This window comes from Mytilus galloprovincialis, chromosome 3, assembly GCF_965363235.1.
Source record: "Mytilus galloprovincialis chromosome 3, xbMytGall1.hap1.1, whole genome shotgun sequence".
Classification (NCBI taxonomy): domain Eukaryota; kingdom Metazoa; phylum Mollusca; class Bivalvia; order Mytilida; family Mytilidae; genus Mytilus; species Mytilus galloprovincialis.
Window position 1 is genome coordinate 101,212,771 of NC_134840.1, and position 12,586 is coordinate 101,225,356.

At 31.4% G+C, this 12,586-nt stretch overlaps 1 protein-coding gene across 2 annotated transcripts in view; it reads right to left on the bottom strand.

Annotated features, from left to right (window-relative positions):
- The window catches only part of LOC143069556 (RNA polymerase-associated protein RTF1 homolog), a 32,177-nt gene extending 19,602 nt beyond the window's left edge, over positions 1-12,575 (bottom strand). For both annotated transcript variants that reach the window (XM_076244247.1, XM_076244246.1), the window contains exons 1-10: positions 12,418-12,575; positions 9,821-9,934; positions 9,223-9,358; positions 4,998-5,196; positions 4,339-4,541; positions 3,595-3,811; positions 2,474-2,569; positions 1,897-1,987; positions 1,394-1,476; positions 73-268 (exon numbers count right to left, since the gene is read on the bottom strand). In XM_076244247.1, coding sequence (XP_076100362.1) covers positions 73-268; positions 1,394-1,476; positions 1,897-1,987; positions 2,474-2,569; positions 3,595-3,811; positions 4,339-4,541; positions 4,998-5,196; positions 9,223-9,358; positions 9,821-9,934; positions 12,418-12,495 — 1,413 coding nt within the window. In that variant the 5' untranslated portion in view covers positions 12,496-12,575. The remainder of the gene's footprint in view (positions 1-72; positions 269-1,393; positions 1,477-1,896; positions 1,988-2,473; positions 2,570-3,594; positions 3,812-4,338; positions 4,542-4,997; positions 5,197-9,222; positions 9,359-9,820; positions 9,935-12,417) is intronic.
- Between the last annotated feature and the right edge of the window lie 11 nt (positions 12,576-12,586).

Below are 12,586 nucleotides of genomic sequence, written 5' to 3' on the forward strand. Positions count from 1 at the left end.
TACATTGTATATACATGGAATCCAAAAAATAAATGTGTACCCAATAAATAAAAAAAAATCCACAATTCTTACTTCTTCAATATCATTTTCCTTGAATTTATAATTAGCAGCCTCTGCAATGTCTTTGACTTTTTTTTCAATATCATCTACAGTTGGTAAAGTTAGACCTCCTAACAACATGGCTTCTTTCCATTTAAAGAATTCTGAATCTGTGTAGTCTTGGTTTGATACAAACTCTAATCGGTAAACCCTTTCTGAATGACCATGTCTGCAAAATAATAGGTATATCAGTTAGTCTAATCATATAACCCTTTCTGAATGACGATGATGACCTAGATTTTTTTTAAATTTCATCTATGTAATTATAAAATTTCTGTCTTTTCAGAAAGATGATGGAAGTTTCAGAAAGAGGAAATAATCCAATAAATTATTAACATATTCTCTTTTTAATTATGGGACATGTACAGCACATATATCTTACCAATGATTATGAAACCCTAATCTAGTAAGAAACTAGAGGCTCTTTAGACCCTGTGTCGCTCACTTTGGTCTATGTGCATATTAAACAAATTACATAGATGGATTCATGACAAAATTGTGTTTTGGTGATGGTGATGTGTTTGTAGATCTTACTTTACTGAACATTCTTGCTACTTACCATTTTCTCCATCTATAATAAACTTGGCCCTTTCGTTACAGAGGAAAATATTTTGTAAAAATTTACAAAATTTACCAAATTAATGAACATGATGAAAATTATTAAAAATTGACTATAAAGCGCAATAACTCAAGGGGTCAACTGACCATTTAGGTCATGTTGATTTATTTGTAGATCTTACTTTGCTAAACATTACTGCTGTTTACAGTTCATCTCTATCTATAATAGTATTCAAGATAATAACCAAAAATAGCAAAATTTCTTTAAAAATTACCATTTGGGGGGCAGCAACCCAACAACCAGTTGTCCAATTCATCTGAAAATTGCAGGGCAGATAGATATTGACTTGATAAACAATTTCACTACTGGTCAAATTTGGTTTGGTTTCCGAGTTATAAGCCAAAATCTACATTTTACCCATATGTTCTATTTCTAGCCATGGCGGACATCTTGGTTGGTTGGCCGGGTCACCGGACACATTTTTTAAACTAGAGTCCCCAATGATGATTGTGGTCAAGTTTGGTTAAATTTGGCCTAGTAGTTTCAGAGGAGAAGATTTTTGAAAAAGTTAACGACGACGGATGACAGACGCCAAGTGATGAGAAAAGCTCACTTGGTGGCCCTTTGGGCCAGGTGAGCTAAAAAATAGATGAAGATTTATCCATTGCTGTTACAAAAATTGTCTCCTAAATACATGTACATTTATATCACATTCTACATTATTTTATGCAATACCTTAATTTTAAACCTTTATTTGTTCTAGTTGTCCCTAATTGGTAAACCTTTGCAGTTTCTACAACATCTATTATCTCTGCTACCTGAAATTAAAGACATAAGAATCAAACTATCAAACAAACATCTGTACTATCATTTCGTTAAACTGTGTGTGTTTCAGAATTAAGATGCATGTGGGACATGGAAAGCATTTTAAAAAGACCCTTACCTTTCATTTCACCTCTTGAAAGAAATTTTTAAGGAAAACAGAACCATCCACTTTGAGTGTCTTCCTCGTCGCCAACCATGATAAATTTGGGAACAGCCCTATTTCATAATTCTTACTTTTTCAGAAGGTGATGATAAGTTAATGAATTAACTTGCAGAATATTTAGAACCTTGTTTTATCATTCCACTTTTTGACTTGGTCAATGCCACCCTTTCAGAGCAAAGAGCAAAAATGCCAGTGCCTCTTTATATCTACGCCTACAATAATCTTACAAATCTACAGAATTTGCACATACCCTATATACAGCTCTGCCTTCATGATTTCCTATACCAATCCTTACATAACAACCTTGCACAGTTTTCCTGAAGAAAGGCATATGTACCCATCTACAAAAAAGATCAAATAAGTTACTACACTATATCATAAGTATCACATATATACTGTGGTTTCAAAAATAGGTACTAATTTTCTTTCGTTTTTAGATTATATCAGTATAACTGAACCATTTATTTAAGACTAATGGATCACAGTGAAAGATAAAATCCTACTGCTAAATACTTATTCTGCATTTAAAGAAGTCTAACCAATTTTATCAGAATTTCAATTTTGGTGGTGAAGTCCTTTAAATAAAGAATTGATAATTTTGACTTTTTTGCGAAATATTTGTCATATAAAAAATCAACTGCAAAAAATTGTTGGTTATAACAGACTATAAATGTAGGACTTGGAGGTACAATGGTATTTCAGAGTACCATCCCCAATTCAGAGTCCAAATATATATTATTCAACTTGTGACAATTATAATGGAACAGTATAGGTTAATGTGAAGTACAATTTATGTCCAAAAACCCTTAGAATAATGCAGTACATACCTCTCTATTTTATGCCGAGACAGTCTGACCTTTTGCATTTGTTCCTTTGTAGATACATACTGGACTTTTTTCTTTGATCGCTGGTAATTATAATATCTACAATGAATAAGACAAGTTTGTGTTATCTAAGTTTAAAGTCATATGAAACGAGTGAGTGGTGAAAAATAATGTTTATCCAATTCTTGAACCAATGCATGAATATATCATAAACTTAGTCCTCTGTGCACGATTTTTAAAAAATTTTACGCAAATACTGTATATCGTTTAATCGTCATTTTTTTTCTCTCTGTCTGTTATGATTTAACAAATATGGCTGCTCATTAAATGCCGTGTTTTAAAGCCGAAGTTTACCAATTGTCACCTTATAGTAAACAAATAACAAGAAGCATGGCCATTGAGCACGTGTTTAACATGTACAATCAGATAATTGTTTATTTTAATGACAGATCCATGCGTATTGCGATCACCGGATTTTTACGAGGAGGGTTAAGCTCAGGTCACTATGCATACGGAAAATATGTTGGCGAATTTCTTCCTGGAAGCAAGCAATTAAAAATAAGTAAACTTCTTCTAAATGTGGACAAATTGAAGAATTTTCCTCAGAAAAAAGTATATGTACATAAGTTGTATAGTGAAAACTATCCATTTAGTTATAAAAAACATGTGCATAATTATTTTTTAATTTGAGGTTTCTTATGACTTTTAAGTTGGAACTTATCTGAAACCTCGGGGGAAATGCCAAATTCGGTGTCAACAGATATTCTTGAAAGATGAAATTCCATAGTTTAAATTTCAATGATAAAGATAGACCCTCAACACACTCTGTCCGTTTAATTTTATATATAATATTTAGTGTAATGAAGATTTTTTCAGGTCTTTAACATTTCATGGAACTGAAATCCCCCTCAATTATCTGCAATAACTAGCAGTAAAAATAAAATTAAAAAAAAAGTGACAAAATTTCATACACAATCATTAGGCAGCACTGATTTTTAGATCTAAAAAACTTTAAGGGAAGGACATGCTGACAGAAAAAGAGACATAAACTATTCTACCCCACTCCTTCTGAGCAGGGGTATAGCTACCCAATTATCTCTGTGTTCAATAACTCAGACACTTACTCATTTTCTGATTGTGACCCCTCATCTGATGACCGTTCACCACTAGATGATTCCGATTCCGATTTTGTTTCATGGACCTCCATTTTACTCTCTTTACGAACATCGTCCTCATTTTCGTCATTATCATCGTCTTCATCCTCATCATCAGAGTAAATATCATCAGCTTTCAGCGTCTTTTTCCTTTTTTCTTCTAATTTCTTTTGTTTTGTGGCCTCTTCTGTAAACAACACTCATAGACTTCAACAACACCATTTAATTTTCTAAATATACTTAAATTCTAAATAATCAAATAAACTTTTGAGGCTACAGAACACACCAAGTTATTCTATTGAATAATCATCTAAAGACTACTTTATGATGCTAATAATTACAAGTGATGCACTCTTCAATTTCTTTTAATATACTTTTACAGAAAGTCACATTTAAAGGTGTCATCATCATTCACCTGCGACCGTTTGTTTTTACATCATATTCTCAACAAGATTAAGGTAATGTAAAATTCCACATGGTGTGTTTACCTTAAATCTCTTGCAATGGAAGATAACAAACAAAGATGAATCTTTTGATGAAAAACAGCTTGCTATGTGATTTGGGTTTTTTGCCATTGTTGAAAGATATACATTGACCTTTATTTGTTAACTTCTACAAAGTTGAAAAGAAAATGTAAACATGCACATTTAAATAATTTGAGTGCTTCCCCTCTCCCATCTAATACAGTTTGTAACAATTAATCCTATAACAAACCTTGTCTCTTCTTTTCTTCTCTTTTTGCCTTTATTTCTTTGAGGACAGAAAATTTTCCTGAATCTTTTTTCTCTTCAATATTTTTCCGTCTTTCTTTACTCCTTTGACTTGTGGACCTGTCTAACAAAGACTCAGCAAACTGCTTGTCTTTTTTCTTTTGTTGTTGTTTTTTGGCCTGTCGTAGTTTCTTTTCTATATCAAATCTGTAAGAGGAAGATTAATTTATCATCACTATGAAGTTAAAGGACTACTAACACAAAGGTTCCTGGTTCGATTCCCATTCGGGATGAAAATTTCAGGGATTTAATTGTCAGCTCTCCTTTGACACCATTTGCAAGTATGGTCTTGAGGAAACAACGATAGTCAATCGGAAAGGAACGATAAATGGCTGACCTGTGTTAAGAGAAAGTCATATCTCTTGCACGTTAAAGACACCCTTGTAGATTTAGAAAAAGAGCAGGATAATGCCGCTACAAGGCAGCACTGGCACCTGAAAAGTGGAAAGGGATTAAAATAAGTTGCAAACCTTGTTTCCCAATCAACTAACAATTACCAAAGACTGAATTTTTTTCCATACTCATTTTCTTCTGTTCTTTTTCTGAATATTTTACTTTGTCAAACCATTATATTATAGATTATTTTCACCCACAAAATCCTACCTTGTTTTCAAAGCTTCTCTTCTCTCGATTCTGTTATACAAAATTTGTTCTCTTTCTTTTTCTGTCATTTTTTCAAGGCGTAATCGATCTTCTTCATCTCCGATTAAGTTTTCATCATAGCCATCGTTGAATGTCTCTTTATCAGATTCGTAGTCAGACCCAGAGTTACCACCTGCGCTGTCAGACTCTGACACTTCACCTATAATAAAGCACAATATACTGCCTTTTTACACAGGATTATCACATTAAAAATAATACTACAATAAGAATGAAACTAAATGTCTATGAGACAATTAAACAAAAATAGAAGATCAACGTATTGCTTACAAACATGGTAAAGTTCCTAAATCAAAGGCAATAAACAAGCTTTATATCCCATAGTAGTCAAGATGTGAAGCTATTCAATGAAAATTAATTGACCTGACAATATTTTCTCAATGCTTTCATAATTTGGCCAACTTTTCCATACTAATGTTGCTTTCTTTTGTGTTTTTTTTCTTCTACTATTGTAAAAGAAAGACTTTAATCTTTTTTTATTTCTATCTTAATTTTAAATATGTTTGGAATGTAATGATCTTTTGGAACATTGGTGTTCTTCTGCCAAATACACGAGTATGATCATAGGTAGGAGTGTAAAACTTCCCTTGTGTTTTAATTTAGGACAGCTTTTCTTACATTCCTGAATAATTATGAAAGGAGTAAGTTCGGTAAGGGCCATATTTGGCCCCAATTATAAAGTTCATAGTTACAAGACAATAAATGCTTTAAGTTGCCTTAAAGACATGTGAGAAAGTTAAACAGAACTGTTTTTGTCAAAGTTCAATTCTAACACGTTGATTTTTACATCCCAAAAAGGTCAAGATAAGGGATTTTTGTGAAATTTGACAAAATCAGCTGGATTTCAACCAAATAAAGGACCAGGAAACATAGAGCGCAGGCGTCGACAAGCCTAATATTCAAATAAGACATGTGAAATGTCTTCACAAACATTATTTTAATAGATCTTTGTTGTCGACTTATGCGCTCTACAGTACGCCCAGAGAGTTTGTAATCGCGAACTTTTATCACCGATTTCCGAGTGTAGCGGTGTGACACCGCGAATCACGGATTCTACTCCCAATTTCCTCCAAAGATTCTCTCCCAACACCGCGTGGCTGTTAATTGGTTTATTGCCCATCGGATGAACTGAAAATTAATGACGCGTGACAACATAATCGGATTAGCCAGATTTATTACCTTTGTACATTTAATCGATCTTGATTGCACCTGTGTGCTTTAAAATACGTTATTTAAATGTCCATTCATTGTCAGATAAAAGTGTGACATTTTTATTTAAAATAAGATAATTATTCTTGTATGTATATGCCCATGTCATTGTCATATGAAATAAAACGTAAAAACGTATAAAAATACGAATAAAACACTTATTTAGTATTTTCATTATAGTCCGATCAGGTCATAATTTTTGTTTTTTCAACAAAGATGATTTTACCACAATTAGAACCTTTTATGACCTACTCAGTGAGCAATATCCGGTTCATTAATAGTTCAATATTATATAATTAATATCAACTGGCTTAAAACAAAATTATGTTTTTACGGTAATTTGTCCAATCTAAATCAAACCCTAGAGTTAATTTATCGGACCAACAAGTGAACTCTGTTACTTTCAATTTATTTTGAAATGTAAAATATTATGTTTCACTACCTCGGTAGATTACCGACTTGAAATATTTGAATTTAAAAAAGAAACTGTAAAGTGACAAATAGTTTTGTATGCAATGTGGCAGCCCTATATTCATAAATACTGAGATAATTCCCCGCCCAGACACAACACAATAATCACAACCTTATTTAATTATATGAAGAAATAAAATCATTTGTTTTTTATCTGTTATGATCTGTTATTGATCTTTTATTATTTAAAATAAAATTGGATTGGCGCAACCCGTATTTTACTGCTCGTTAAAAGTCCTCGGCGAAATATAAAAAGAAGTATTTCAACAATTCATACTATAGAATTCCGAATATTAAAATGAAATTAATAAAATATATCGTACAAGAAAGAAATATGTAAAAAAAAATGTGGATCGGATTTTTACGATCGACACATTTTCACAGAGGATCTCTACCAACGCCCATCAGGAACTGAACGACATGCATCCTGTTTTCATCTACCATTAATGTATAGTGTTGACTATGGAAGTATAAATAATGTCCAGGTTTATGTCCTCTGTTGACTGAGAAACGTATAAATAAAAGGCTGATGTTCGTTTATTCAGAAAAGGAATAAAATTTAGAATCCGGTTAATCAATTGTAAAAGGACCTTCTAGAGCCTCAATCTTAACGCACACAAATGTCAATCATTTCAAAGCAAGTTTAAACCTTCAATGAATTTTCACACGGTTATCCAGAAAGGTCACCTGAGTTTACTGTTACATGATACTATTTCCCGCCAAATAAAAATCTCGTGGACAAAATTGATGTCACTATTTTTAGCATTCAATATTGTGAGCGAAGTCAAGTTCAAGCTCAACCACGCACTGTTGATCACTGAGATGCGTGTCGTCTTCCCACGGCAATTAATTGTTTTAAAAATATTTAAAGATCACTGTTCTAAATACAACACTAAAGTTTACATTCATTGTGCGTAAATGAATATTATGCAACGACGAGTTGATGCAGCTATAGAAGTATTCCTGTTGTAGCCGAAATGTATTATATCCTAAAGTAATGCTAATCGTGAAGAGAAAATGCCGTAGACTTATTAAGAATAACGAATGGTGAATAGTATTTTCTTTTTTACTTGCATATACAAGTTTTAAGACACGTAATTTTCTTTAAACTCACTGCTCACATTTTATACCTTCAGCGTTAGTTTCCGTTTATTTTCACGCAAGTATGTCTCTTTTCGTAAGTTATATCAATTACCGATAAATAAAAAACGAGGTCATAATCAAGTATAGATTTTTTTTTATAAAACTTTAATGCAATTGAAAGCATTAACAACAACGTTTTGGATTTTAAAACTTTTATTTTGTAATCGTAAAATGGAAATGGCGTAGAATTATTAGCATAACAGATAGTGAATAATATTTTCTTTTTTACTTGTAGTATAAAAAACTTTGAGACGTGTAATTTTTCTTTAAACTGCCCTCATTTATTCAGCGTTAGTCTCCGTTTATTGTTGCACAATTATATCTCTTTTAGTAAATTAAATATTTATTTACTGATAAAAAAACGGAAGTCAAAATCAAATATAGTTGTTTAAAAACTTGATTAAAATGTACAGTGTAATTGAAAGAATTAACAACAACGTTTTGCTTTTTATTTTAATCTTTCATTTGTTTCAAGCAATCAGATATAACCTGATAATCAATAGACAGGAAATACAATTGTTTAATTACATTAGAAATCTCACATACCTTGACTGTCGTGTGCCGGCATAGATCAGACGGATTAGGGCAATTAATTACCTGGTGTCACACCGCGTCACACCAGACTGGGAGAGATGTCGCTAATACAATAAACAAAAGGTAGCGGATTTACGCGGAAGTCGGAGGGAATACTCCCAAATTTCTCCGAGAATTTTGGGAGGGATGTCGGAGTTTCCTGGTGTTACACCAGGAAAAATATCGGAGTATGGAGTTTGGGATTACAAACTCCTTGGGCGTACTGTATGTCTCCTGTCCAATAATCTATGGAAATTTACCCATTTTCATTGATTTTTTCGTGAAAAATCAATATGAGTACAACTTGTGACGTCATAATAAAACGTAGAAACATGAAATTTTCAATAAAATGGCTTATATCCTATCTAGTCAATGTATTAGCTAAAATTTATTGTGATATTGTTAAACAAATCCGAATTTGAATTTTACACTAAAAAGGGGGGCCATTTTAGGACCTTATCGAACATACTCCTTTCACTTTATTCCAAGATTCTTTCAAATCAAAAAACATAAAATTGAGAATGGAAATGGGGAATGTGTCAAAGAGACAACATGGTATTGTTTACAGCTAATTGCAGTTTACACAACACTGATGTTGCTGCATTGCACTGTTTACACAAATGATGCAAGAGAAATAATTCTTTTGTATGTATTGGATCACATTAATTACACTGTCTCTGATACATGTCTTAATTACATTCTATAAAGATAATGGTGATAATTAATAATAAAGAAGGGAGGTAATCTATTTCTGTCTGCATTAATTACATACCTTCCTCAGGTTCAGAAACATGTTTCTCACTTTCAGCTTCACTTTCTGAAGAGGATAATGCTGAGGATTTCCTGCTATTCTTTTTGGCAGCTTTTCCTTTCTTCTTTTTCTTTTTACCTTTGCCATTTACTGTCCACTGTAAATTCAAAAGCCATTTACTTTAAATTCTAACAAATCTGAACTGAGTTCTTTATTTTTCATTTAACTTTCTTTTTTTTTCTTTTTCATACATGTATGTAGATATTCAAAATAGAAGCATATCCTAAGAACACAAAAATAATACCTACAAAAACTAAAACAATTGTACTCTATAAATATAATCAACTACTGTGAGAGCTAGTAATTATCAAACCATTTAATCATTTTATCGGTACCACCAAAGCATTGTCACAGAAAAGAAAAGGAAATATTCTATAACAGAGTATCCTTCCAGGACACAAAACAATATATGCACAGCAAAAAACACAAAAAGTAAAGGAGAAGCACTTTTATTTTTGTTTCTGATCTGAAAGTCACAGTGAGGCCTTCAACAGGGAGCAAAAGAGCCCTGTTACCCTGTTTCATATTATAACATGATCTTGTCTTGACCAATACTTACATCATCATCACTTTCAGATGTTTCAGAGTCGGAATCACTCTGTGATGCTGCTGCTGAGTTTTGAGATTCAGAATTTGGTCGCTTCCTTTTGCTTTTAGCCAGTGCTTTCAGATCCTGAAAGAAAACCATTCGTCTTAAACAGTTTTAAAAACATTAATTCAACAGATTATTAACAATAATGCAACATAGGTATTTGAATGTAAACAAAATATGACAACTTAAAGTCATAAGAAACCAGTGACCGGTGAAAAATAATGTTTATCCAATTCTTGAACCAATGCATGCATATATAATGAACTTAGTCTTCTGTGGACGATTTTATCATTTTTTACGCAACCATATCGTGTAATTGTCATTTTTTTTCTCTCAGTGTCTGTTATGAAATGAAAATATGGCAGCTACTTAAATGTTGTGTTTAGAAGCCGAAGTTTACCGATTGACACCTTATAGTAAACAATCAACAATTAAACATGGATATTGAGCACGTGTTTTAACATGTACAATCAGATAATAGTTTATTTTAAGGACAGATCAATGCGTATTCCATCACCTGATTTTTACGAGTGGGTCACACTGAGGTCACTTTGCATACGGAAAATATATCAGCAAATTGCAATTCAAATAAAGTAAACTTCTTCTAAAATGAACAAATTAAAGAATTTTCTTCAGAAAAAAGTATATGTACACAAGTTTTATAATGAAAACTATTCATTCAGTTATAAAAAACATATGCATTTTTTTTTTTTAATTTGAGGTTTCATATGACTTTAAGCATGTTTAGCATATCATTTTCCTGGATTTGTCAGTGGGTTGGTTCTTTTTGATATATCAACTTTTAAATCTTTTAATCTTGTGTTCCTTTCACTATATAAAGGAGTAGGTGGAATAAAATGAATGAGATTTATTTCAAAATCATCCAGAATTTGAAGATAGGTCACTATATAAAATCATTGCATTGAATGACTTGCAATTTTTACCTATTCTTATTTTGCAAGCAAATCATCAAGCAGTAGTGTAAATCTGTCTGAATTGTTAATATGACAGGATATTGGTAACACACATGTAACTTCAAATTTGAATTTAAAGAAGATTGATAAGCTTTTGAGTTAATAGGTTTTTCAAATATGATTTGTTTTTGCACTACATGTCTATATGTGTTCTTAATTGATAAGTTATTTAATTAAATAAGGTATTTTAAGGGCTGGCTTTATATAGAGGTAAATTGTAAATGGATAAAAAAAGATAAGTTAAACATTTTGTTGCAGTTCAATATCAGATTAGCTAAACCATATATCATTACTTTTTATTTTTAAGTTGTATATATTTTTATTACAGTTCAGCTTATTGCACCATTTCCATATACAAGGCCTAATCTGATATATATGTGTTAAATGACAAAAAAAAACTTTAAACAAACAGAATTGAACTCTTTTATCAGTAGATTTTTTTAGATTTTTTAAGTTGTTGACTTTTTTATCTGCATCAAGTCATTTTTTTCTATATTTTTAAGAGAAGAGAAAGAAACAGACAAAATTAAAAGCATACCTAAATTTTAAATAACAAATCAAATAATTTTTGTTGATGAAATCATTTTATCTAAGCAAACTTTCTTTTTAACCTAACATGCCAAATTATGAACTGATCGTGATGTATACTTAGATTCTAATTGTCCCTTAAACATCTGAACTTCTTAAATTTTTACAATTGAACATTTTTTGTTTTTTCATTTTATTTATCTAAAAATGTCAAAAATTACCACCAACCAGGCACAAAATTGGATTTACTAGATAAGAAGATTTCCCTTACCAAAGTATTCTGACAGAAAATAAATAATTTCTACTTTATGCAAAAAGCTGCCTTCAATTTCTGACTACAAGAAAGGCTAATATGTGGCTAAGGAAGTCTATCATTTAAAAATGTGATAAAATTGTAACTAGAATTATCTTTCCATCCAGTTGAAAAATATATTCCCATTTGGAAAGCTTTAGCTACAAAAATGAGCTATATTTGATCATATTCATTGGAAATTTCCTAAAGTAAATAAAGATAAAGGCAGTAAAATTCACTTAAAGTACACCATTCTAAGGTTTCACTTTATTTTCCTTTCAAATTTCTAATCTAGATTTTAACTCAGGACACATTTAATATAAAGGACAGTTATATTAAATTTGAGTTAATGTTGTTGTGGAAGAACAAGGTTGCAACTTTAATTCAGACTTTACAAGTAGCATGGGACATTTTTTGCTCATTCAGTATTAAGTGTCAACATTTATACAGCACACACACACACACTCACATTTCCTCTTATTCTTTGAGTTTTTTCTAAGTGTTTTAATGCTGAGAGTGGTGAAATGCATGTTTTTTTGTATATATGTTAAAATCCTAGATAAAAGATGTTGTGTTAAAATCCAATATCATGATAGAGAAAATTAGATGTTTGCATATATACATGAATTTATAAGGGAAGATAAAGGATGGTGGGAGAGAGGTCTTAAATTTTGTTTGGCTTCACTTTGTGTGAAACTTGATAAATCCATAAGAATTCTCTGTAAAACGTATATATCCACTGAATTTCAGAACAATCTAAACTGTCATACTTCATCAATGTTTGATCCACTGTCACTTTCTTCACTATCTGAATCGATTAGAGCTGCGCTCTTTTTTCTTTTCGACATTTTTGTCACAGAAATTATGAAAGTCTATTATAAAAATAAAATGGAGCGCTAATGTCTTTCCCACAATGCAATTTTGGGAATAAACCGTCAG